We start from the raw sequence: 27,454 nt of genomic DNA, 5'->3' as shown, positions 1-27,454 counted from the left end.
GGTACCGGGAATTGAATCCAGGGGGCTTCGACCACTGAGTTACATCCCAGTCCCTTTTCGTTTTTGAGGCAGGGTCTCGCAAAGTTGCCAAGGCTAGCCTCAAGCTTGCACTCGTCTTCCTTCTGCCCAGCCTCCTGAGTAGCTGGGAGTGCAGTCTTGTGCCGTCAAACCTGGATAATCTCAGCAACTACTAAACACAGTGCTCAGGGCCAACCCTCAGGGCGTCCCTTACCACAAAGGGCAAGGTCACTGTGGGACTCCAAAGGAATTCATTCTGAATAATTTTCTCCACCAGGCAACACGTTCCATGAGAACAGGGTCTTACCCTGTTTTATCTACTGTCCTGGGCAATGTCTGGCACAGGTCAGGTGTCCAGTGATTATTGATTCAATGAATTAATAACTCAAAGCAGTGTTCTTCCAGGTTACGCCAATTCGACTTTTCCAGACTTTAAAAAAATTTAAATTTGTTCTAGTTAGTTATACATGACAGAATGCATTTTGACATATCATACATAAATGGAGTATAACTTCTCTTTCTTTTGGTTGTACATGTTATAAAATAACACTGGTTGTGTAATCAGATATGTACATAGTATATAATGTAAGACTCATTCTACTTTCTTTCCTCCGCTCATACCCTCTCCCCTCCCTTCACTCCCCTCTGCCTAACCCAAAGTGCCTCAATTTTTCCCTAGCCACCCCCACCATTGTGATTAGCATCCACATATCAAAGAAAACATTCAGCCTTTGGTTCTTTGGGACTGGCTTATTTCACTTGGTATGATAGTCTCCAGTTCCATCTATTTATCTGCAAATGCCATAATTTCATGATCCCTTAATGCTGAAAAATATTCCATTGTGTATGAATAGCACATTTTCTTTATCCATTCATCTGTTGAAGGGCATCTAGGCTGGTTCCATAGTTTGGCTATTGTGAATTGAGCTACTATAAACATTGATGTGGCTGTGTCACTGTAGTATGATGATTTTAAGTTCCTTGTGTGTAAGCTGAGGAGTGGATTAGCTGGGTCAAATGGTGGTTCCATTTCAACTCTTCTGAGGAATCTCCATACTGCTTTCCATAATGGTTGCACCAATTTGCAGTCCCAACAGCAATGTATGATAGTACCTTTTTCCCAACGTCCTATCCAATAGAATTTCTAAACAAAAAAACAAAAAAATGTAACCTCCGGACTCCTCCACCTCTTTTTAATTTAGTTACAAAATAGCTTCTTGGGAGTGTATGAAAGGAATAAAAGGGGCCTTCTTAGTTTTTCTCTCTACCCAGCAACTCAGCTGGTCACTTCAGGGCAGACAGCCTTCAACACATTCCTCTGCGTGCCAGATCAGGTTATGATTGTACCCCTGGGGACCACTTTTCTCATTTTTTGCTTTTTGCAAATAAGAAAGTAGGTAAAGACTCCCTCATTCATCATCACCGGTGAGTTCACCCACTTCCAAAATTTCCATTGCTGACTTGCTAAAGGTCATGGGGAGATGGAGGTCTGAGGATTATTGAGAGAATGTATAATTTGTATAAATATTTAACATTATTTCTCTACATGACTTGGCTAGAAATAGTATACTAGGTTTTGATTAATTTGCTTATATATATGAGCTAATCAAAATAAATGATCTGCCCTGTAAACATTAGCTTTAGTTTCAAGGAATCTTGAAGAACCAGCAGTCCACACAAATCCAAACCTTCCAGACTCAAAGATGGGAGACAGTAAACAACAGAAAAGAGAGGGGACAGGAGAAAGGCACTCCTTTCAAAAGGAAACAATAACAGAAATAAAAAGTATAAGAATAGTAGTTTGTGTTTACTGCATGTGCCCTACAAAGTAAGAACCATTGTCACTATTGTAGAGAGCAGGAATCTGAGGCTTACCAAGGCTGGGACCACACAGTTGTAAGAGGAGGAAGAGGTGGGACAAGGATTCAAATGGAGTAGTCTGACCTCAGAGTCCTCCTGCTTGGTCCTCCACCATGATTGCATCTAAGTGCACAGTAGAGATGAAACCTGTTATTTACAATTGTTATCTGGCAAGTTTTCAAGGAAATCTTTGCTCTTTTCTGAAAGTACTTATGCTGGGAGAACTCAAGACAGATTAAGTTCCAATAAGGTCACCGCCCCTGAGGTCAGGTAGAGGGATCCCTATAATTTTCTTACACATCCCTTTGATACTACTCAATCTTTTAATAGTCTTTGTGTAGGACTGCAAATTGGTGTACAACTCTGGAAAGCAGTATGGAGATTCTTCAGAAAACTTGGAATGGAACCACCATTTGACCCAGTTATCCCACTCCTCAGTTTATACCAAAGGACTTAAAATCAGCATACTACAGTGACGCAGCCACATCAATGTTTATAGCAGCTTAATTTACAATAGCTAAACTATGGAACCAGCCTAGGTGTCCTTCAACAGATAAAGAAAGAAAATGTGCTGTATATACACAATGGACTCAGCCATAAAGAGAAATGAAATTATGGCATTGCCAGTAAATGGATGAAACTGGAGACTATCATGCTAAGTAAAATAAGGCAATTCCAAAAAAAACAAAAAACCAAAGGCCAAATGTTTTCTCTGATATGCAGATGCTAACTCACAATGGGGGGCTGGCAGGGTTAACGGAGAATAGAAGTACTTTGGATTAGACAAAGGGGAATGAAGGGAGGGAAGGGAGGGGGAATGGGAATAGGGAAGAGAAGAATAAATCGGACATTACTTTCCTATGTGCATATATGATTACACAACTGGTATGATTCTACATCATGTATGACCAGAAGAATGACAAGTTATACTCCGTATGTGTACGACAGGTCAAAATACATTCTACTGTCATGTATAACTAATAAGAACAAGTAAAAAATAAATTTAGAGGCATAAAACTGGCAAAAAAAAAAGTCTTTGTGGTTCTCTCCTTGAAACCTTCTTCAGAGATGACACATACCTTACAATTATGAATATAGTTCAATTCTAGAGAGGGATCCACATGCGAATGGATGAGAAGCTTTGCTACTGTAGGTGAGTTGAATGAGGACACTGGACAGAGCCAGCCTTCAGTGTGGCCCAGTTAAAGATTCTATTACTGCCGATTTGCTAAGACACACAGATCCAATAGCTCACTCTTCCTCCCTTCCCCTTGCAAAAACTTGTTCTAAATACAAAGGTTCTTTTTATGTTTTAACCTAACACATAGAAATATGTGGAAGGTTTATATTCATCAAGCCTAACTTTATTTAAACTGTATAAAATTTTATGGGGGAATGTTCTCCCCAAACCAGTTTCCACTCTGGTAACAGTGCTTCCCATATACAGTTCACACTCCCTACCACTGTGGGTACAGACTTTCTCTCTTGCTTCTCACCTTCCCCAACTCTCTCCCAGATGTGTACAAGAAAAACATTCAAAATCAGTTGTAAAAAGGAATCATATATTTTTTCCTTTCTTGCAAATTAATTTCCCCTTAATAGAGATGTGGTTGAGCAGCCGGCAGGAGCTCCTTTCTGCAGGCGTGTGTCTTTTTCAACCCCAGCTCACAAGTAGTCATTCATAACAAGACTCTTAATCTTTTGAACTTGAAGGACCATAGAATGAATGAATTCACAAAAATGTGGACTGACAAGAGGCTGCCAATTTTCATTCTGCAATTAAGAAAACACTATAATACACATTATTATTATGACTTCATAAAGTAACATAATTTCAGGTTAATTTTTAAATCAAAAAGTTAGCTTATGGGATTTAGTCTATTTTTTTAATCATTGCCTCCTTTTCCCCCCTTCATTCTGCCAAAATCAGTGAAAATTCTATTATCATCTTGGGACCCACATTTGGGGACCACTGTCTAAGTGAAAGTCTTTCCTGACATCTGTCCCCTCCACTACCTTGCAGAAATAATCCCTTTCTCTTTGTTTCTCAAGCATTTTGTGAATACTACTGTTATTTCACACAGTGTCGTCATTATTCTGGTTAATGTTCATCTAGCAGCTATAACACAAGTTTTTAAAGGCACAGAGACTGAATATTACTTTTCTCTGTTTGCATATCATAAAAAGCTTAATGTACTTATCAAATTAATTTGCATATAAGTCAGTCAAATGTAAGGACAAGGTTCTCTCCCTAGACAGAACTGATCACCTTATTTCAAAACTGGCATACCACAGCAAGGCCTGGAAGGAAGTCCTAGAGGCATAAAGAAAATTATAACATTCAAAAGCCACAGGCAAACAGCAGTGGCCTGTGAATTTAAACTGAAGTTGTAATAATTAGTAAACACCACTGTTCAAAAAAAATTCTCAGCCAAGAAACTGATTTGGGGTTGGGTTTAAACATTGATGGTGACATCGATTTATACTTATTTCAAATGAAAATACAATAAAAATCATAAAAAGGTCGGGTGATAGCCAGGAGCAAATGAGATCCTGTGTTCTTTTATCCAGGTTCTTTATTGGTGAGTCATGATTTGTGGTCTGAAAAACAAACAGAGTCCAGCAGTTTCCTGAAACCAAGAAACATCATTCTCTAATCTATTTCCCTGATGAAAACTGGCTACAGTTCAGCAGTGCAGTAAAAATATGTTCCATAAAAAAATATCTTTATGGGTTTTCTCATTACATTGACAATTTCCTCTTAGGAAGTGTGGAATCATCAAAAACTTTTATCCTTTATACACATACATTTTCCATAAACTTAAATAGTACAAGGAAGTAAAATTATAATCAATTGTTTCTTGTACTACAACATTCAAAGAAATGTGAACATATATAGTATATATATATATATATATAGCTATATATAGTATATAGCTGTTATTTTGACTCCTTAGAGCTATGCAAAAGTTAAATTGCTTAGTGTTGACTTAAAGTTCAAAAAATTAAAAAGACTTGCCTTGAGTTGTCATTAAATAAAATCGTGAGGTTGCCAGAGGCTGTATGGATGAAATTGCGGTGGCACTGGAAACCGTAAGCAGGATCAGAGGAAGAAAACTAGAATCACAGAACATTACACTTGCTGACATTCATTTCCCTAGTCTTCGAGAGGAAAGAAACTGAAACATCTCTGGGCGCCAAAACCGAGCCAGTTTAAATCCAATGCCTTTGTCAAGGCAGCATCACATGGGTGTAGTTACATTATTTATTCGTGGTGGCAGCCTCCAAGAAGGCCCCCAGTGGTCCCTGCGGCTGGAGTTCACACCCTTGTGGAATTTCCTCCCACATTTTACCAGGGTTGGTATGTGTGACTAATAGAACACAGAAGTGATTGTGTGCCACTTTCAAGATTGTATGTGCACATGACTGCTTCTGTCTGGGTCTCTCTCTGGGTCACTCACGCTGGGGAAAGCCAGCTGCCATGTTGTCAGCAAAACTACAGAGGGGCCCAGGTGGCAGGGAGTGCAGATGTCCTGCCAACAGCCACGTGAGTGAGCTGGAAGCATATTCTCCAACCCCAGTCGAGCCTTCGGACGACTGCAGTCTTGGTTGACACCTTGACAGCAACCTCATGCGATCCTGAGATACAGTCATTAATTTGCTCCCAAATTCCTAATTCTCAGAAACTGAAATACATTTTTGTTGTTCTAAGTTAATTTGGGAGGTGGTCAATTTGTTATCCTACAGTAGATTATACCTATTGTGCTTTATTTATTTGTTTTTGGTACTAGGGATTAAACCCATAGGTACTTTACCACTGAGTCACATGCCCAGCCCTTTTTATTTTTTATTCTGAGACATGGTCTTGCTAAGTTGTCTATGACCCACTGAGTTGCTGAGGCTGGTCTCAAATTTGTAAACCTCCTGCCTCAGTCTCCTGAGTCACTGGGATTACAGGTGTGTGCCACTGTGCCCAGGTACCTATTATGATTTTGGTGTTAGATCAATTAACTGAGCCTTTGATCCTTTCTATGTAAAGTCGAGATTAATACCAATAGAAATATATGTATACTTATTCTCCCCTTTGTTCCAAAGTGAATTTATGGCTACTTTCAAGTTTGTGTAAAATTCCAGACAGTATAAATTAAAAAAGAAGGGAGGACAGGAATACAAGGATGGAGGTATAAAACAGAAACAGGAAAAGACATTAAAAATATATTACAAACATTCTTTAACTGGGACATAATTTCAGCTCTGAAAGCTAAAGTAGCCCCTCCTAACTCCTCCTCTACCCCTTCACACACACACACACACACACACACACACACAAAAAAAAAAAAAAAAAACCCACAGGTATTTATTCAGTTCAGAGTCCAAAAATTAAAAAAAGAAAATCCAGTTACTTCAGAAACATATTATTGTTCTTAGTGCAAACATGGATGGGAAGTTTCCTTGGGCGCTACCCTAAAGCAGACACAGCATGGTGTGCATGCTAATGCTTCATACTCGGGTAATTTAATGAAAGGTGATGATACATCTGCGCAGTCTCATCTGCAGGCCCCCGATGGCTGTCATGCAACAGTGCCTATTGTATGTAGCTCTGCTGCTCAGGATGAGGCTTTGCCAGTACTACAGCTCATTCTCTAAAACGTGTTGCCCTTCACAGACTAATACTCTTGACTTTCCATGTTCATAGATATTAAAAACAGTCCATTTTCCACCAACTTAATGTAAACAGATTTGGGAATCATGGTATTCTGAATGTTTTTCTATGTTACTCCCATCTAAATGTCCATACTCATGGCCACCCATGAACAGAGGTGGCCTCTATAATACCCTCTTCTCCTTTTCACCCTTATTTATCTCACCACCATGTCCTGACTTTTTACTCATGCCTCTTTCCAGCTGTTCCCTTGTTTTAGTCAGCTTTTTTGCTGCTGTGACTAGAAGACCTGACAAGAACAGTGTTAGGGGAGGAAAAGTTTATTTAGGGGCTCCCAGTTTCAGAGGTCTCAATCCATAGATGGCAGGCTCCATTCCTCAGGGCTCAAGGTGAGGCAGAACATCATGGCAGAAGGAAGCAGCTCACATGATCAGATGAGAGAGAGAGAGAGAGAGAGAGAGAGAGAGAGAGAGAGAGAGAGAGAGAGAGAGAGACTCCACTCTCCAGATACCAAATACATACCCCCATAGCCACGCTCCCAATGAACCACTGCTTCCAGCCACACCCCACCAGTTACCACTCAGTTAATCCCATCAGGGATTAATTCACTGATTAGGTTAAGGCTATGACCCAATCATTTCTTTTCCAAAACTTCTTGCATTGTCTCACAGGTGAGCTCTCGGGAGATACCACATCTACACCATAACATCCCTCCTTTACATTCTTGCTGCCATTGCCTAGATCTATATTTTAACTCTTTATTCCCATATTTAGGCAATAGCCTCCAGCCATCATGGAGCCATGATCTATGTCATTGTCAGAGCACTTTTCTTTCATCACAAATCAATCATGTAATTAGCATCCTGATTACAAAAATAAGGAATCCAATATCCCTGAAATTAAAGACCTTCAAGTATCAAGATTCAGCCATATGCCCCAATTCTAGCATCTGAGCTAGAATTCTCTATTCAGATTTGTTCCTGCTCCTCTCTGGGCCTTTCTGCACTGTAGTTCACACTCAGAATGCTTCACTATCACCTCCTTTCTGGATCCCAATCCTATTCTCTAATAATAGCTCAGATCCTAGCTCAGAAAATTAAGTCTCAGCATAGGAGAGACTCCAACGGTCCCACTGTCCTACCCTCAACCTTATCCATAAATCCTCCATTCATCCAGTCAACGTTTACTGGGCACTTCCTCAGCCAAGCTAAAAATGAGTATGAGAGGTTCAGCACAGAAGAGGTCATAATTGATAGAGAGGTTGGCAAGGAAATGATCACAATGTAAGTACAATGGTCAATACACGAACAAAGGGCTTTGTGAGCACATTCTTTGTCATTTGTTGTCTAGATTCTACGTGAATGGCTATACTAACAGGACACCCATTATCTCAAGGAGTAGCTAATTTCATTTCCTGAAAACATAACCCCACGAAGTTACCATAATGAGCTTAAAACTAACTCCCACACATTTATTCTAGTTTTTTCAAACTTCAGACTTTCCAAAGATAAATCTTCCTTTTTGTATGACTGTCATCAAAGTATTTGAAGACCCTGTCATGAATATCCCTAAATTTCTCATATATTTTTTATTTTAGACTTTTCACCCTGCTGGCAGCACTCCTTTGGCTACACTGCAGATTTTTTATTATGGGCACCGTGGCTCATGACCTGTAATCCCAGCTGCTTATGACGCTGAGGCAGGAGGATCTCAAGTTCAAAGCCAACCTCAGCAATTTAGCAAGACCCTGTCTCAAAATAAAACATTAAAAAGGCTGGGGATGTGGTTCAGTGGTTAAGTGCTCCTGGATTCAATTCCTGGTACAAAAAACAAAACAAACAAACAAACAAACAAACAAAAAACAACAACAACAACAAACACAAACAGATTTTTATGTTATTCAAAAATTGGCAGGGATTCAGCAAGACAGAATAGAAGTAGACTATCACCTTCTTGGTCTTACCTTAACGCAACTTAAATCCACATCTACCTTTTGGGGAGGGAAGTGGGAGCCCCTCATTACATTGTTAATAACAGAAAATCCAAAATTCTGGAGAATTCTTTTTTTTCTTTCATATACCCAAGTGATCTCTCATTAAAAACAAAATTTGAATGTCTCAGACTGGGGCTCACTTCCTTGTATTGTTAATAAAAAATTTTTTTTTTCTTATCATATATAAGCTCTCTGCCTAAATAGTTTTCTTAAGGGTAAAGGTATTTTCGTTATTCTTATTTTCCTTTACAAATGAATGAATGAATGAACATCGAAAGGAGAAAAGTACTTTGTATGTAGAATAGTCCCTAAAAAAGATGCCTACATCATCCCCAGGACCTGTGAATATCTGGGTTACATGACAATGGAGGAATTAAGGATGCACATGGAATTAAGAATGCTAACCAGCTGATTTTACAAGAGATCATACTGGGTTATCACAGTGAGCCCTAAGTAATCACAAGGGTTTGCTAAAAAGGCAGGCAGAAGAAGTCAGAGTCCAGGGTGATGTGAAGACTCTACCAGCTGTAGAATAGAGAAAGGATCCAGGAGAGGAGTGATGGCAAAAGCTGTAGGGGGTGGGGGTTGTGGGGGAGGGAGAGCCTCCCTAGCACCTCGGACACGTCCCTTCAGCCCAGAGACCCAGGTCAGACTTCTGATCTGCAGAACTGAAAGCTAATGTGTGTGTTGTCTCAAGCCTGATTTGTAGTAATTTGTTACAGCAGCAATAGGGAACTAATTAAAGAACTAATAACATTTAGTGTTATTTGCCAGCCATCACTTGGCATTTCCACTTACATTATCCCTAATCCTTACAAGGAGGAGGAGGAGAAGATAGGATCTGAACTCAGGTCTCTGTGATGCCAACTCCTACTCATTTCACAAAACCATGATGCCTTATAAGAAGGGATAAAATCATAATTCAAATATTGTACCTGAGTAACTCTCCAAATCATTCCAATTGGAGTCTCATAACCCATTATTTCTAGAAGAAACTGGACACATAATAGCTATTATTAACTTTCCTCTTTAATTCATTGTCTTCCTTTTCTCTCCTTGAACTTTTCTCTCCAGTTCATACTGCTTAAAAATAAAAGTACTCCTTCTGAGGCAGGAGGATCAGAAGTTAGGGGCCAGCCTGGGCAATTTAGCAAAACTCTGTGTCAAAATAAAATAAAAAGAGCTAGGATATAGCTCAGTGGTACAGTGCTTGCATAGCAAGTGTGAGGCCCTAGGTTTAATTCCCAGTGCCACAAAATTAATGATTTAAATTAACTGAACACTAACATTGCTTTTGGTAGATCAAATTATTATTAAATCAACTATAATTTTATCAGTAGGATGCTTTTATGGTTTAGACGTGTGGTATCTCCCAAAAGTTCACCTATGAGACAATGCAAGGTATGGAGGAGATTTGACTGTGTTATATCCTTAACCTAATCAGTGAATTAAACCTTGATGGGATTAACTGGGTGGTAACTGGAAGCAGGTGGAGTGTGGCTGGAGGAAGTGGTTCACTGCGGGTGTGGCTTTGGGGTATATATTTGTATCTGGTGAGTGGAGTTTCTTTCTCTGTTTCCTGATCATCATGTGAGCTGCTTCCTTCTGCCACACACTTCTGCCATGATGTTCAGAGCCCCGAGGAGTGGTGCTGGACTTCCATGGACTGAGATCTCTGAAATTGTGAGCCCTCAAATAAACTTTTCCTCCCCTAAAATTGTTCTGGCCAGATCTTTTAGTCACAGCAGCAAAAAAGTTGACAAAAACAGATGCAGATGGAATACATTAGGCATTCATCTACAAATATTTATAACATGTAGTATACAAGAAAAATGAACTTTTACAAGTCACAACTAGTTCTCCTGGAAAACCATAACAACACCCGACAGTGCTCTGACAAGAGTGGTCAGGGATACACTTAGCCACGTACTACAAAATGTACTGCTGGTTACAGACACAATAAGCATTGTGGAAATCCTGCAATTTTACAGAGATAGTTTGCTTCAAACCCATAAGGAAATGTGAAACTGTCTATAGTTCTCACAAAGCTATAATTAACTGAATCCTAATTCTGACATAACCCCTTTTAAAAGAAAACCTAATAGAACAAAATAAAAGTTGACATATTCATTCATTCACGGCATATTCTAAAAACATTCAGCTGTTAGAGTATGCCACTTTTTCTTCATTTAAAATGAGTTCATTTACTCATTATTGAGCACCAATTGTGTGTAGTGGTCACATGCACTTTACTTCCCTGCAGTAAAGGTTCTAGGGTCTTAAGATGGCTCCACCACTTCCTACTTATATGATCCTGGGGCAAATTACCCTCGTTAAGATTCAGTCTCCCCTCCTGTGAAATTCATAGGATTAAACCCTACCTTTACTGAGACAACACACTTAGAACAGGGAGTGCTATAAAGGAAGCATCCACAACTGGATGGTTCTCACTACATGCTAGCCTATGGGTCTATATTGGTAAATAAGAGAGACATGGCCCAAGTAGCTTATGCTTTAGTAGTTAGAAAGATAGTCTTTAAGAAGTTTGCAAATCATAGTTTTTTTTTTGTTTTTGTTTTTTTTGCGGGGCGGGGGTACCAGGGATTTGAACTCAGGGGCATTCAACCACTGAGCCATATCCCCAGTACATCAGGGTCTCACTGAGTTGCTTAGCATCTCGCTCTTGCTGAGGCTGGCTTTGAACTTGTGATCCTCCTGCCTCAGCCTCCCAGCCACTGGGATTACAGGCATGCACCACCATGTCCAGCACAGTTACTATTTTTGAAGTCATCACTTAAGGACTCCTGATGAAGTTTGCAGACTGGCAGGTCTGCTTCACAGGCATCCATGACCTAGCACCTATTGTAAATACATCCCCATATTTCAGTTCCCTTAAAGCCCTTCCTTCACCTTAAACCCTCTGTATTCTGGGGAATCCATCTACAAAATTATACTGAATGAAAAATCTTGCCAGATTGTCTAATGACCAGACAATAACACCAATTTCCCCTTTACCCCTCCCCTCTCGCTCATGCATGTTATCCTTAATATCTTAAAATACTTCACTGCCGGGCATGGTGGCATATGCCTGTAATCCCAGTGATTTGGGAGAATGAGGAAGGAGGATTGAAAGTTTGACGCCGACCTCAGCAACTTAGTGAGACACTACCATAAAATAAAAAATTAAAAAAAAAAAAAAAGAACTGGGGATGTAGCTCAGTGGTAGAGCACCCTGGGTTTAATCTCCAGCACCCAAAACAAAACAAAAAAACCTAACAGGAATCTTGTGAGGTATCCACGAGTCCCTGATTTGCAATTTCATAACTTTATGATGGTGTGACAGTGATACACATAGAGTAGAAATTGTACTTCAAGTTTTGAATTTTGATCTTTTCCTGGGTTGGAGATATGTTGTATGATACTCTCTTGAAGCTGAGAAGTGGTGGTGAGCCACAGGTCCTAGTCAGCCACATGATCATTAGAGGAAACAACTGACACTCTGCAGTGTGTGGTGTTGGGAGGCTCCGATATTCAGTAGGTTAGATGTATTCAAAACATTTTTGAATTCTGATGGGTTTATTGAGGGCATGCTGCCTTTATAAATAAATGTAAATCTGTATGTGCCACTGTCAGGCCCAGGGACACACAGTACTCTTGCTAAAACCCCTGAACCTCTATAATTAAGCAACCTCAGTTGCCTACTTTTCACATTCAGTGAATGCAGAGACATTCTGCCTGCTCACCAGGAGACTTCTGTCCCTACTTGTTTTTTTGGGGGGGCGGGGGATGTGTGGAGATGTTGTACTGGGGATTGAACCCAAGTACATTTTACCACGGAGTTACATCCCTTGTCCTTTTTATTTTTTGAGACAGGCTTTCACTAAATTGCTCAGGCTGGCCTTGAATTTGCAATCCTCCTGCCTCAGTGTCCCAAATTGCTGGGATTACAGGTGTGCATCACCCCCCCCCCAGCTTGTCCCTAATTTTACAAGAAAATGAAGCTTTACATGTTTATTTTTCCCACTAATCACTAACTCTTGAAATCTGAGGAAAATCAGGTTCTTTTCAAATACAAAATAAGACAAGTGTGAAAGCTCCTAGAACAGAATCTGGTCTGAAGGAGATGAGCCACAATACAAGTTGTTTCCTGAGTGCAGGTGATTTGTCAATATCACTGCATAGCTATAAGTAAGTTAATTACAAAAAAGCAACTCAACATTGATATGGTAAGAAGGCAGGTATCCACTGTTCAGGTACTGGGTAATTATTTGCTAATTTCCTAATAAAGACCTGTAAGGGAAATAGGAGATAACCAGTCTCTCCTCCTGGTAGCTGATTTTGGCCGAGTCCACAAGTCAGCAACTACTAGGCTGACGGCATCTCAGACCCACATGCAGGTCTATTTTAAGTTTCTGGGCTGGCACCACTGAGGATACTGGACCATCTCCATGCTGTCAAAGCTAACTTCCAATACCCCCAAGGGTCATTTCATCTGCCCACAAGAACTCAGGCCAATCTGGTCAAGCATTTGCTCATTTCTAAGTTTACTATAGGTCAATAAAACAACTAAATCTTAGGGGTCGCATTCAAAAACTTTAATATTTTTAATATCAGAGAGCATTTGTGTAGACATAACAGGTATTTTTGCATAGTGCTTTTCTTTGTTCCATGCTATTTTTGAAGCCCCTTCCTCTCTCCTTGCCAGTCCCTTTCTCTACAAAAATCTTGGGTTGTTTCTGTGCCACTTTTCAACACCTTCAAACAGCTGTTCTAGTGGCTAAAACAATATGTAAGGTCAAAGCACCAAATGCAAGAGCCTAGGCCCTGGCCCTGGCAAGATGGCCACGTGATAACAAACAGTACTTTTGAAGTAAGCCCATTGGGTGGCCAATTGAAGCTCCATCTAGAAACAGGACAAGGTTAGGCCAGAGATGAATCAAGGCTGGGATATTAAAGAACCTCCTTTAGTGTACCAGCAGTTGATACCTCTGTAGAAGGACTGGCACTTTATAATATACCTGCCACTGAATCATAGAACTTTGCAACTTGAAAATAGAACTTACACCTCTAAATGAGAGTGTTTCAAAGCTATCATTTTGGGAGGTTCTATTCTGACTCCAGAAATACCTTGGCATTCAATCCTGGTGATAAATTCTTTGACTATATTTAGTGGGGGCAAATATCAGGGTTTTTTTCTGGTACTAGGAATTGAACCCATGTGACCTGTACATGCTACGCAAGTGGCTCTACCACTGAACTACATTCCACCCCTTTTAAAATTTTATTTGGTCTTGCTAAATTTCCCAAGGTGACCTTGAACTTCAATCCTTTTGACTCAGCCTCCCCAGTACCTGGGATTACAGGCATGTGCCACTATGCCCCACCAAATGCCACTTTTTTAAGTGTGGGTATTATCTTCAGAAATAGCCAGGGCATGCAGAACTAGTAATAAGATGGGGAAATCAATACTATTCTCGTAAAAAACCAAAGAGCTGTCTACAGTAAAACAAGTTAGGAGTTGCCTGTGCAGATATGAAAACTATTTGAACAGGGAATTTAAAAAGTGCTCTGAATAATGGCAATGTCAGTATGGAATAAGGGGATATGCTACCAAGGTCACAACTTTGAGGAGTTCATTTGCTATGGACATATCAATTCTGGAGACTCATTAATCTATACATAACCATTAGGAAAAAGTTTACAGACAGTCTAGAATTCTAATATAAACATTTCTGGGTCCTCAGGCAGAAACTCTTAATTCACTCTTAGATTCAGTGATCTGATCTCCATACTTACAAAACAGGGACTGACGGTACTGGCACTTGTCATATAAATTAACCTGATATACTAAAGTTCTAAGACTCGATTTATTAATAACAATACCATCTCACCATAGAATATATTGCATTTGAGGATCTGGGTCTCCTGCTCTCCTGGTTTATCTACAACACTGACCTGATACATCTTTAATAATAACAGCTAATGCACTTACCACCTTTCTTAGCAAGTTATACACAGCAACTCAATACAGCCCTGTGAGTTACAACTACTTTACTCTTAAGTTTTCCACGATAGAACTGAGGCACAGTAGAGGTTGCCCAAGATCATAAACTGCAAAGGGGGATTGGAACTCAGGCAGTCTCTCCAGCTATGTTTATAATCACAATGCTACACCATACTATGATACCTTCATGAGACCAGCGAAAAGCAGATACACAAATGAGATACTTAACACAAAATGAAAGAAAATGAAGGGTACTTGTAAAATTATAGGAAGCTCATTTGAAATGCAAAAAAGGAGAGGAAGTGAGGCAGATGGACCTATGTAAACTGGGATGAAGGTCAGAAGATCAGCCACAGAGTTCCCTGTGGATGATCAAAAAGACTCTCCTCTAATTTATTTAGAGAATACCAGAGGAGGTTTGAAAGATCCAGGTGTTAAGAAGAACTAGTTTGGGGCCAGGCCTGATAGCACAGGCCTGTATTCCCTGCAAGTGGGGAGGATGAAGCAGGATTACAAGTTCAAAGTCAGCTTCAGCAATTTAGTGAGGCCCTGAACAACTTGGGGGACCCTGTCTCAAAATAAAAAATAAAATGGGCTGTGGCTCAGTAGTTGAGAGCCCCTGGGTTTAATTCTTCATAACAAAAAACAAAAACAAAACAAAACAAACAAACAAACAAAAAAAAATACCCATCTAGTTAGGGTATATTTTTTTCCCTTTATTACATAAAAATCTGGCAATTCAGGATTAAAAAAATCCACAGTATTAACATGATAGTTTTTATAGCCATTTTAAATCGCTTAGTGAACTTTATTGGCTTGTCAGCAGATATACGTAATAAATCAAGGTGGACTCGTTGTCTAACGATAGTCAGGATAAGTGCAATGATCTGCCTGATACCATCTCCAAGGAAGCTTTTAGAAGCCATTATCCCATAAAGATGGGATCTATGTGGATGGAGCTAAGTGAGGAAACTTTTGGAAGCTACTGTCCCATAAAGAGTGGATATGGGTGAAAGCACGTCAATGAAGGGCCCTCAATGTCTTCTGTTTGGCCATATTCAAAGACAACGCCATCCTAATCCTAACTTCTCACAGATGCTGAAACTGAGTCTTATGTTAGGAAAATGGCTCTCATTACTGGCAATGAATCAAAGGGGTTTTCTGACTCTTAAGTTCAGTTCTCTTCACATTGTTGCAGGCTGCAATCTACCCACCCCCCCCTTTTTTTTCTTGTAACCAGTCAGGGTGAACGAAGCAATACTGATTTCAGAGTACTTCTGCGAAGGTGAACACACACCTATTCGAGAAGGGAAATAATTCTTTCGTCAAAATTCCTCCTGTTGCTTTTTGGACCAGCTTCCTCTCCCTGGGACCTGACGGATGTCCAGGAAAACGACAGAAAACATTATCTGGTCCTAAAATCTGCAACTCTATTCTGAATGATAGCAACAGCTGCACTAGAGATTCTATGCCATGCCTTACATCCCAGTCTGGGGTAAACTTCAAGGAGTTTATAGTCTCCAGCTGGACCGGGAGCTGCTCCAGCAGTCTATCCTGGGAAACCTGCACATACCGGCGATTCGAGGCGCAGGGGAGGCTTGGAGATCAGGCCGGCCTTATGCACCACGCGGTCCCCGCCGGGGTACTTGGCATTCGCGGAAGCCCTCCGGGCGGGACAGCAGCCCGTGCCCCGGGCCCCACGCGCCCAAATGATGCTGGGGCCCGCCCAGAAGACGACTCCTTCCTGGGCCAGCCTCCAACAATCACCTCCACCCAGCCCAGCGTACAGCTGCCGGGAGCACAACTCAGTCCCGCCTTCCACCAGCTATAGGGCGAGATCACGTGAGCTGGCCCAGGCAACCAATGGGCGACCCGCGCCGAATGGAAGGGATTGTCTGACCCCCGTGACGTCACAAAACTAGCGGGGAACGCGCTCCTCTTCCGCCCCCGCCCTCCCGGCCACTGCCCGCTCTCCGCCTCCCCCGCCCACTCTCCACCGCGCAGCCAATAGGGAGGCGGGATGCGCTCTGGCCGGAACGTGCGGGCGGGGCGGGGTGGTGGCCGGGCAGGGCCGGGGCGCGGAGTGGGCCAGCCCGGGGCGAGGTGCCGCGCTCCAGGGAGCTGAGCGGGACTGCGTGAGAGAGCACTGAGTGGTGCCGTCGCCGCCTCCTCGTCGGCAAAAAACTGCTAGTCCTCTGCTGTGCCCGGTTCGTATTCTCTGCTCCCCGCCCCGAGCCGCTCCGTCCGAGATCCTCCTCCACGTCCAAACTTGTGAGGGGGGCGTCGGAGCTGGGGTGCACGGCGTTCGTGTGAAGTGACGGCCGCGGGCGTGCGGAGGGCGGGCCGGTGGCTGTCGGGGCGGGGGCGGGCGGAGACCCAGAGCGCCAGGTGCGAGCGGGGGCGTTGGGGCTGCAGGGCAGGCGTGGCGGCGCGGCTAGCTGCTGCGGGAGCCGGCCGGCCGCACTGCCCTCCACTCCTCAGGGTTTTACGCACCGGCTGTCAGCGCCAGGGCGCGGTGGGGACCCGCCCGCGAGTGAGCTCTGGGGAGGCTGTGGCGGGCGGGGCGTCTTTGCGTGAGGGTCTCCCCTGACACACCCCGTGGACCGGTCTCAGGGTGGCCCCTAGTAGTCTCTGCTAAAACAGGCGCCGCGTGGGCAGCTGGCGGAGGATGCCGCGCGTCGGTGGGCTCCGCGCCGGAACTGCATGGAGGGGCCAGGACGAGCCTCTGCTCGCGCCTGGGCCCCCACCGCCTTGGGCTGTGACTCTGCCTCTTGGGCAGGGTGGGTTTGTTTGTTTGGTTTCCTCCTTCTCTCCACCCCTTTCTCCCTCCTCTATCCACTTTCCCCCTCCCAGCCCATTCACCGGGCTGAAGCGAGACCTCGCCCCTCCTCCGCTCCCGCCTCCTTGCCGCCGCCTCCTCTAATGAGCATCTCTGCCTTGCTTTCAATGGGCCGGTGCTGCTGTCGCTGCTGCTGCCCGCGCGGGTTGTGGATGTTGTCGGCTCCGTGTTGTGATGACAGGAGAATGTGTGTGTGTCCCGGGCCCAGACGAATTGGTAGGTATTTCCTTAACTACCTGCGTTGGGTACCCAGGAAGGATGGTGATTGATTTTGTGTGTGGATGATTTTAGGTGGGTTGGCATGGAATTAAGGCGTCAGAGAGGGAAAAGGGACAAAGACATCCTGGACCAGGATAGCTTTAATGTCTCACTAAGTGCGATTTGCAGGTAGGGACAAAGGAAGCTGATCAAACAAGTGCTGGCAAGGTGCGTTTGTGTCTTCTGAAGGAAGCTGGTTTCTTCATTCATGTGAAGATACAGGAGCTGTGGAATGGCTAGGCATTTCCAGAAAAACGCTGATAAATCGCAAAGAGTCTTTATGCAGTGTATTTAATGCAATCAGATTACATAAACGGGGGTTCCGACACATTAATGACTAGCTTAGCATTTCTTTTACCATTTGCCTTTGAAGGTTTGCAAGGCTAAAGAGCTCCGGAGAAGGTGCATAGCTTTTTCTAATTAATTTGGTTTGTGGGTTTACTGATGTAATTTCATGGCACAGGCTTTCCAAACACATAGGTAAGAATGGATGGATCTCTTTCCTGTTTGTGGCAGTGCATCTTGTCTTATTAGTCATCGGCAAAATCGGCCAAATGTTCGTTGGACTAAGATGCAGGATGTATCGTGGCTGAGTCTGGATTATGGGGTGGGAACTTTTCAGCGAATTTGTGCTTAGGAAAAACTTGGAAATTTGACACTGCTCCCTTTTACCAACAACTGAACCTTCTTGTACTTGGTTAATTTAGCAAGTTTATCAGCAAAAGTTTTGATTTTACAGGGGGTTTTGTTGTTGAGTTACAGGACATTTATAAGGATATTCAGGGGTTTTCAGTGCTCACTGTTTTTCAAAGCATTGGAAAGTACATTGACTTCTAAAGGTATCTGGTCTGATGGAGAGAATATATCACTTTTATGAATATGATAGAATACTGAATCACAGAGAAGGGTTTTCATAAATTACACCTTCCCTCAAAATTTGTCTTTTAAAGTGATGTTAGGAGCTGGGGGATCGGGATTCAATCTCAGCCCATATACTAAGTCCCCAAATAAAGTTGAAAAAATTCTCTGCTTTTTTGTCTTTAGTTTTGAATACTTTGAAGCAAAAAAAAGTAATTGAGTAGATTGCTTGAATTTAAATATTATTCAAAGCACCTGCTGCATGAATCATGAGCTCTTTACCACAAGATTTCATTCATTTTTAGTCAACTGTAAAAGCAGAAAAACTGCCAAAACAAAGGAATTTAAGGAGAGTTCAGGTCTCCTGGACTTGTTAATTCTTGATTAGTGTGCCATAAAATCCTGTTAGGTATTTATTAACCTCCCACTCCCATCTTAAGTTTGAAAGTAAGGATTGATATAGACTTGTAAATTACGAGGAAAATTATTTTCATTAAGATTTCATGTGTTTCATATTTGTTATAATAGAAAATATTCATAAACAGCATAAAATGATTTCATGTTTTTTGCATGCAAATCTAAAAAGAAATATAGTTTACATCTGGAAGCCAATGTCATGTGGCCCAACATTTGCGCACCTCTCCTTACACTTAACCTTTGGATGACTTTCAGGTATTCATTTGGAGTGCTTTTATTTAAGAGGTTAGGCCTGATAGATTCTTCTTGTTTTGGAATTTTTACTTTTCATTGCTGCATTTCAGAATGCTTTTTTCTCATTTCCAAAATTGTAGCCATCACTTTCTTTTGCCTGATCTTGTCTTCATTTTTGTAAACAAATTCCTTTTTAGATAGTGCAATTAAAATAATGGTACTTTCTACCATTTGCAAAAGTGGTTCTGTATGGCTGGCTTATGCAGTGCTTACTACAAAAGCAAATGAGAATCAGTGATTATTCAGTTTTTAGTTTTCTCTGCTTCTCCACTTATCATTTCTCCAATTACTCTTCAAAAAAAAGGTGCCAAAATATTTAATATGTAACTAACACTCTGTATGATAGCTATAAAAGTTTTTCCTTAATGGGTTCAGCCTTTGATAGAAAGGTTTAATATTAAGACTTAAGTAATTTTATTTTCCTTATTCCTTTTCATTTACCACATTTGCTTCTGTATTTAAAGTATTTCTAGAGTCTGTTTCTTTATAGTCCAAGTGAATACTCTGAAGCAATATCTTAATTCAGGGAAAAAAATATGTTGAGGAAGAAGAGAGGTAGTATCTGGAATAATGGTACACATTCATTAAAATTTCCAGATAAATGCCAGCAAATTATTTTCAGGGTCATATGATTTTTTTAAAAGATTCACAATTATAATGCCATACCTTTGTAATCTAAACCTTCAACTAGCATTTCACTGTTCTTTATTGCTTTTTTTAGGGAAAATAGATACCTTTTTTTAAAACATGTAAAATAAAACATCTTTCTAGGATTCTACTTGGGTTCCATAGTAGATGAAAACAGTGTTTAGGTAGCTTTCTTTTATGACTGCTACTAAACAGGGAACAGTGTTAGCAAATAAATTCTAAAACTTATATCACTTAAAATTACTACAAAAGTTTTAGAGTTACTAGAATACTTAAATTTTTTTTAATCACAAAGAGCACAGAAAAATTCAGCAATGAATGAATAAAACCTGCATTAGTTTTAAAGGTTTACATCAGAATCAAAAAGGTCTGAATCCTAGAAGAGGTCTTAGCATCTACTCCTAGTGTTCACTTAAAATTTAGGAGAGTGAGACCCACAGAGGTGAGCTGAGTTTTCCAGGGTTATTTGACAAATTGGCGGCAGACCCATGTCCCTTAACTTGCTAAATTGGCACAGTGGTCTAGAGAAATAGGCATTGCAAGACTGTCTACTGAGGAACAGGAGGAAAATATAGGAATTTCTATTTTTATTTCATTATGTAGAAAATTTTCTACATATGTTATAATGAACATTATACTAATATAGTGATATATGCATATAATTTACAAATAATGTATAAAATACACATATGTTGGGGAAGCATCTTAACACTTTTTTGGTGATAACCAAGTATAATCAATGCTAACAATTGACCACAAGTCTAGAAACAGATTTTCCCAAATGGGAGAGTGCCTGAACAAAATGGGAGATCCAAGGCCTTTTTAAAAAAGAATAGAGAGGGAGAAGGGTGATTGGCCAGGTAGATTGCTGCGGCATGTTATGTAACCCTCATCTCCTCAGCTTTCCCCAGCCAAATCTTGTACATTCTGCACAGTTTGTACTGCATAAAGAAATACATAGAAGAAAAGTGAATTCAAGTACAGTTCAGTCCTAGCTCCATGAATGATCAGCAGTTTTAATTACCATAAGATACCCTGTAGAAATAGTACATGATATGTGAATAAAATATACTAACTCCTTGCACAGGGCTTAGCTTGTAGACTCACTTATTAAATATTTTCTATGAAAGCAAAGCTAGATTAAGTAATCTGAAATGTAACTCTTTTCTTTATGTACATCTGTCTTAATTTGCTGTCTAGGAATCCCAGTCAGAAGTTCCAGCCTGCCGCTGTTCTCTGATGCCATGCCAGCACCAACTCAACTGTTTTTCCCTCTCATCCGTAATTGTGAGCTGAGCAGAATCTATGGCACTGCATGTTACTGTCACCATAAACATCTCTGCTGTTCATCACCCTACATTCCTCAGAATCGCTTGAGATACACACCCCATCCAGCATATGCTACCTTTTGTAGGCCCAAGGAGAACTGGTGGCAATATACCCAAGGAAGGAGATATGCTTCCACACCACAGAAATTTTACCTTACACCTCCACAAGTCAACAGCATCCTTAAGGCCAATGAGTACAGTTTCAAAGTGCCAGAATTTGATGGCAAGAATGTCAGTTCCATCCTTGGATTTGACAGCAATCAACTGCCTGCAAATGCACCCATCGAGGACCGGAGAAGTGCAGCAACCTGCTTGCAGACCAGAGGGATGCTTTTGGGGGTTTTCGACGGCCATGCAGGTTGTGCTTGTTCACAGGCAGTCAGTGAAAGACTCTTTTATTATATTGCTGTCTCCTTATTACCCCATGAGACTTTGCTAGAGATTGAAAATGCAGTAGAGAGTGGTCGGGCACTGCTACCCATCCTCCAGTGGCACAAGCATCCCAATGATTACTTCAGTAAGGAGGCATCCAAATTATACTTCAACAGCTTGAGGACTTACTGGCAAGAGCTTATAGACCTCAACACTGGCGAGTCAACTGATATTGATGTTAAGGAAGCTTTAATTAATGCTTTCAAGAGACTCGATAATGACATCTCTTTGGAGGCTCAAGTTGGTGATCCTAATTCTTTCCTCAATTACTTGGTGCTTCGGGTGGCATTTTCTGGGGCCACTGCTTGTGTGGCCCACGTAGATGGTGTTGACCTTCATGTGGCCAATACTGGGGATAGCAGAGCCATGCTGGGTGTGCAGGAAGAGGATGGCTCATGGTCAGCAGTCACACTTTCTAATGATCACAATGCTCAGAATGAAAGAGAAATAGAACGGCTGAAGTTAGAACACCCAAAGAATGAGGCCAAGAGTGTGGTGAAACAAGATCGGCTGCTTGGCTTACTGATGCCTTTTAGGGCTTTTGGAGATGTAAAGTTCAAATGGAGCATTGACCTTCAAAAGAGAGTGATAGAATCTGGCCCAGATCAGTTGAATGACAATGAATATACCAAGTTTATCCCTCCTAATTATCACACACCACCTTATCTCACTGCTGAGCCAGAGGTAACTTATCACCGATTAAGGCCACAGGATAAGTTTCTGGTGTTGGCTACTGATGGGTTGTGGGAGACTATGCACAGGCAGGATGTGGTTAGGATTGTGGGTGAGTACTTAACTGGTATGCATCACCAACAGCCGATAGCTGTAGGTGGCTACAAGGTGACTCTGGGACAGATGCATGGCCTTTTAACTGAAAGGAGAGCCAAGATGTCTTCTGTGTTTGAGGATCAGAATGCAGCAACCCATCTCATTCGCCATGCTGTGGGCAACAATGAGTTTGGGACTGTTGATCATGAGCGCCTCTCCAAAATGCTTAGTCTTCCAGAAGAGCTTGCACGGATGTACAGAGATGACATTACAATCATTGTAGTTCAGTTCAATTCTCATGTTGTCGGGGCATATCAAAACCAGGAGTAGTCAGTGGATCTGGCAATTCTGAAATAAATATAAAGGGCAGATAGATTTAAAAAAACACACACTTACATAATGAACATTTACAGTGGGTCATTCTAAACATTTACCCATTTGATATTCTAGGTAGTCCAGTGTTCCAGATTGACTTTGCAGCAGGGTGACAGGATCATGAGCATCTGGTCTGTCTAGCTCAGACCTCAGCACCTGTGCCTGAGGCAAGTCAGTTTTTTAAAGTAGGTGTATTGAGATACTGACTTCTTTTACCAACCTGAGAAAGCTGGGATCATCTGGCAGATACGATCTTGCATAGATCCAAAGCAAGGATCTTGCTGGGTGTATTCTGTTAGTAAAAAGGAAGAAATGTTTCTGTTCACACCTGCAGATCCTTTTCTTCACTAAGATTCTAATGTACATGAGAACGTTTATTTATTGCATGATTTTCTAGGTATATAATCTAAGCATTATTTACATAAATTTATTTTAGCCTGAAGTAGTTTTCAGATCCAATACTCTAAGCCATAAATGACCATGAACCAAGCAATCCAAATCTGTAAATTTTTGTGATTATGTGACAGGAATGCTCGTTAAGTGGAAAAACACACTATACTCCCTTCCCCACCCCTGATTTCCTTAATGTAATTGAAATTTTTTCTGTTTTGCCACACACTGGAAGATAATAAAGGTTTTCAGGTTTATGTACTATTACATTGATGTTAAAGAAGAAAAGATTTTTTTTTAGTTTGTATTAATGAAAAGTTTTATTTAGTTTGAAATAAAGATATCTAGAATAAAGAGAAGAGACTGATATGTTCAATTATTATCATCTGCAGCCACCAGCACGTCACTCTTATATAATCCCCGAAGGTTTGGCATGCTTTAAGTGTGTGGTGGGTAGACTGCTGTTGGGAAATCATACTTCTCATTTAGTAGTGATAAATAAATTTGGAATTTTAGGGATGACATATAAAATAAGTTTAATTACCAATTTGGGTAGTAAGTTTTAATATAACCATCCAGTATTGAGAAAGGGGAGAAAATTTTTGGTTTTCCCCACTTAGATATAGGTCAGTTAAAATATTTGGTTTAAAATTACTGAAGGCTTTAAACATTCTGTAGCTTAAGATAGTGTTAAGATATATATACATGAGAAATTTTAAAAGATAACTATCGTGCATGCCTGATGTCATAGAACACTTAGTAGCATCAAGTGTTGTTTGCAGCAGTCTCCATGATTATATTCATCCCCTTTTAATACTGTATCAAAGTGAATTCAAATAAATATATTCAAATTGACTTTTGGGGAGCTTATTTGATATGCATCAAATGACATTTTGTTCCTGTGTTTAATGGTGATCTGTGTGCAGCTGTGCATATATTTCCATCACTTAACACTGTTAAAAAAAAAGAGGCTATGGCTATGTTTGAAATTCACATATATTTTAATACAAAACATGATCAGTTTTCTGTTGTATAATTAGTTGGGTATTTGGGAACCCTTTTAGAATTCTGTAGGACATGAACTTGATGTTCAAGGACTCTCCCTGGCCTGTGGATAATAAATCAATGTAATATTGGCTGCAAAATTTGTTACAATTCAAAATAGACTCAGGAAGATTGCACCTCAGAACATTATATAATGTTTGTTTTCTGAGGTTTTTGTTTTGTTTTGTTTTTAAATCAGCTTGAACATTTTTTTCTTAGGCACTAGTTTGGAGGGGAAAAGGCTATACTATTATTTCTAAAATCTTTGACAGAGACAACAACTTCTAATGAAGTATACGGACCGTGATAGCAAAATCCATTTGTAGCTGTTGGAATTCCTCTTGAATACCACCGCTGAAGAATTCTATGCTATTATAAACTGAATAATGTCTCAAGTCTATACGGTACAGGTAAAATAAATTTGGTTTCCTGTGGTCATGATCAAGATAATAATTCTTATTACATAAGAAGTTTGGTCTATAGTCTGAAAGCTGGTCTACTTTGGAAGTGAAAATACAGTGTAGAGTTGACATCATGGAAATGAAAATAAATGAGTATTAAAAATCTGAATGTGCTGTTGTAATTGGTTGTCGCTGTGATATGTCTAGAATTAAAGTCAGTAATGTAAACTTCCATGGTATGTAGCCTTTCTTAATTTTAACTTTCTAACATGTTTTCAGTTTCTGTAATTCTATTCAATCAGTGGTTCATATATGTGTAATATACCCTTAACTAGTTAAAAAAAATATTGGTATGGTACACAACACTTGTTAGGAGCATTGTCTTATGGAAGTGTATCTGTGTGAAGATATGAAACAGTTTATATCTAATATGAAAATTGTCAGAGAAATGCCCACCATGAATTAAAGATTCATATCTGCTTTCTGAATGGCCTTTGTTGGTTTTTAATCGTGTTAAGACTCATTAGATGCTTTCTGTGGGTGATAGGTTATGTTAACTTTAGGATCCAGTAAGTAAATTTTTTTTTTAGTTGACATATAATTTACATGGGATGATTTAAAATTTATCCTGTGAGATTTGGTACCACCATCCCAGTTTATTGCGGGAATTTCCTCATGTTCCTTTCAGGTTAACCCCTCCCAGTGTAAGTATTGTTCTGACTTCCACAACCATAGATTGTGTTACCTGTTCTAGGAGTTAATATAAGTGAAATAATGTAAGTTAATATAAGTGAAATCATACGTATTTTTTGTATGACTTTTGCTCAATTTTTGGAGATTCTTTTATGTTGAGTGTTTTTTTTACTAAGTAACATTCCATTGTTCAAATTTATCACAGTTCATTCATGTTGATGGACACTGTTAGTCCTCACCTCACCAACCCTTTTAAGCTGATTTTTAGGAATGCTATTTTGTTAAGGTATAACTTTAACTTTCAAAATTGCAGGTGAACTTTTTGTTCTTTTTTTTTTTCTCCCAGGTACTGGGGATTGAACCCATGGGGACTCTACCATTGATTATATCCCCAGTTCTTTTAATTTTTATTTTCAATGGTCATGTTAAATTGCTAAGGATTTCACCAACTTGCTGAGGCTGGCCTCAAACTTGCCACCTTCCAGCCTCAGCCTCCCAAGTCACTGGGATCACAGATGTGCACTGCCCAGCTGCTGAACTTCATGTTCCTTAATGGTAGGACTGGATTTTTGTTTACAGTGCTGTGGATTAATCTCGGGTATACTCTATCACTGAGCTACAACCTTTTTTTTCTTTTGAGACAGGGTCTCACTCAGCTGGTCTTGGACTTGGAATCCTCCAGCCTTAGCCTCCTGAGTTTCTGGGATTACAGGTGTGTGTCACCTTGCCCTGTTTCTTTCTTTTTCTTTTTTGTTGCCCTCGCTTTGCTGGAAATTTTTCATGGTGCCTTAGGGAGTGGTCCTTTGCTATTGATCTCTCTGTACCTTTCCTACTGAGAATTTTGCATTTGTTAAATGATTGTGCTAGTTACTATCTAGTGAGAAAAAGGCAAATAATTATAACGATTTTAATGGTCTTAGTTTATCACTGTGGGGCCATTGCTATTAAAGATGAAGAAGGAAGTGGATAAAATGCTGTTATGAAGACAGGAGTTGCTTGACTGACTTATTTCTGCATTTTTTAAACAAGGTTAACACTACCTAGAATAAACTTACCTATTCATTAATCAATACCTGCCTGAATGTGGACTATTGTTAGTTTTGTCCTTGTGTATATAGCAGGAGGGTCTAGGTAGCATTGTTATCCTTAATTCATATGTTTATGTACTTAATTATGAATTTTTTCATAAATAACAATTGCTGTTCATTGTAGAATGTTGCAGATTTCCAAAAGCTGAGTTCTATTAAAATTGATGCAGTGGTCCCATTAACCACTTCCGGACAAGCTGAGTAGGGGAAGACATCTTAATGACATGGGAAATGATGTGTTATATAGTATGAAGGTCATTTCCTTTGTTTTTTTTCAGAATTTATTTTGAAAGCCACACTTAATCCTTTTAAATCCTATCTTTCCAGTTATTAATACAATTTATACCTTGGGTGAATTCTAATAATACACAGCATTGTTTGCTAAATAGATCTCAAATTATAAATCCTTGAAGTGAATGGTAAAATTTGTGTACCCCATGTACCACTAACAATGATTATCCAATGCACATTTTTTAAAGGATCACATGATTTAAGTTTGATTATTTAGCCAGTATTTAGGTTCTAAACCCATGCATGTAACTAGTTTTAAATTGCTGTACTCATTTTTAAACTTCTTTGGTAGAGACTTTCAGTTCTTTAAGGGCAGCTCCCACCACCACCCAACCTGTAAATTGTATTTCTCTCTCTCTTTGAGCCAGCACAATATTGAGTAAAAAATGTTCAGCATTCACAATTATTTTACGTTAGAGATACATAATCAATAAAAAAGCCTAAGGGAACTTTAGGACTGTATCATCCCATTCATCAGGAGTTAACATCTCAATCAGATGCAGGGAAGTAATTTATTCTAGTAACTATCATTTCATTTTAAAGTTGAGTGATTTCTAAAACTTGAACTAGTTTTAAGACTATTGCAAAGAACAAATATTTGAAATTAACCCCTTCCCAGCTCCCCAGAGGAGACAGCTTTTTAGTTTCTAGGGAGAGACCCGAAGGTTTAAAAGTGAATCAGTTGGGCCAAAAATGTCCATCGCAGTTACCCAATAAAGCTACTGGATGGTTCCTGTCCAACCCTTTACCTTCAGAAGCTCCTTACCAAGCACGAAGTGGTAGAAATGTTCC

General features: G+C 40.3%; 1 protein-coding gene and 1 long non-coding RNA gene across 4 annotated transcripts; one reads left to right on the top strand and one right to left on the bottom strand.

Annotated features, from left to right (window-relative positions):
- LOC124986943 (uncharacterized) lies at positions 1-17,267 on the bottom strand. Its single transcript, XR_007109120.1, has 3 exons — positions 16,112-17,267; positions 1,894-2,001; positions 1-448 (listed from the first exon to the last, which is right to left on the bottom strand). It is a non-coding gene; the product is annotated as an uncharacterized LOC124986943 (long non-coding RNA).
- Positions 16,588-25,078, top strand: Pdp1 (pyruvate dehydrogenase phosphatase catalytic subunit 1). Of its 3 annotated transcripts, XM_047555765.1 has the most exons (4): positions 16,599-16,745; positions 17,182-17,318; positions 17,559-17,593; positions 21,053-25,078. In XM_047555765.1, exons 2-4 carry the CDS (start codon positions 17,242-17,244, stop codon positions 22,708-22,710), a joined length of 1,770 nt encoding a protein of 589 aa, XP_047411721.1. In that variant the 5' UTR covers positions 16,599-16,745; positions 17,182-17,241; the 3' UTR covers positions 22,711-25,078. The 3 variants fall into 3 exon arrangements, with proteins under 3 accessions (XP_047411740.1, XP_047411731.1, XP_047411721.1); XM_047555775.1 differs by lacking the exon at positions 17,182-17,318 and having other exon boundaries at positions 16,598-16,745; XM_047555784.1 differs by lacking the exons at positions 17,182-17,318; positions 17,559-17,593 and having other exon boundaries at positions 16,588-16,745.
- The last annotated feature ends 2,376 nt before the right edge of the window (positions 25,079-27,454 follow it).

Source organism: Sciurus carolinensis, chromosome 1 (genome assembly GCF_902686445.1).
Source record: "Sciurus carolinensis chromosome 1, mSciCar1.2, whole genome shotgun sequence".
Classification (NCBI taxonomy): domain Eukaryota; kingdom Metazoa; phylum Chordata; class Mammalia; order Rodentia; family Sciuridae; genus Sciurus; species Sciurus carolinensis.
The sequence above is the reverse complement of the archived record's forward strand: the minus strand, read 5'-3'. Positions and strand labels throughout refer to the sequence as shown.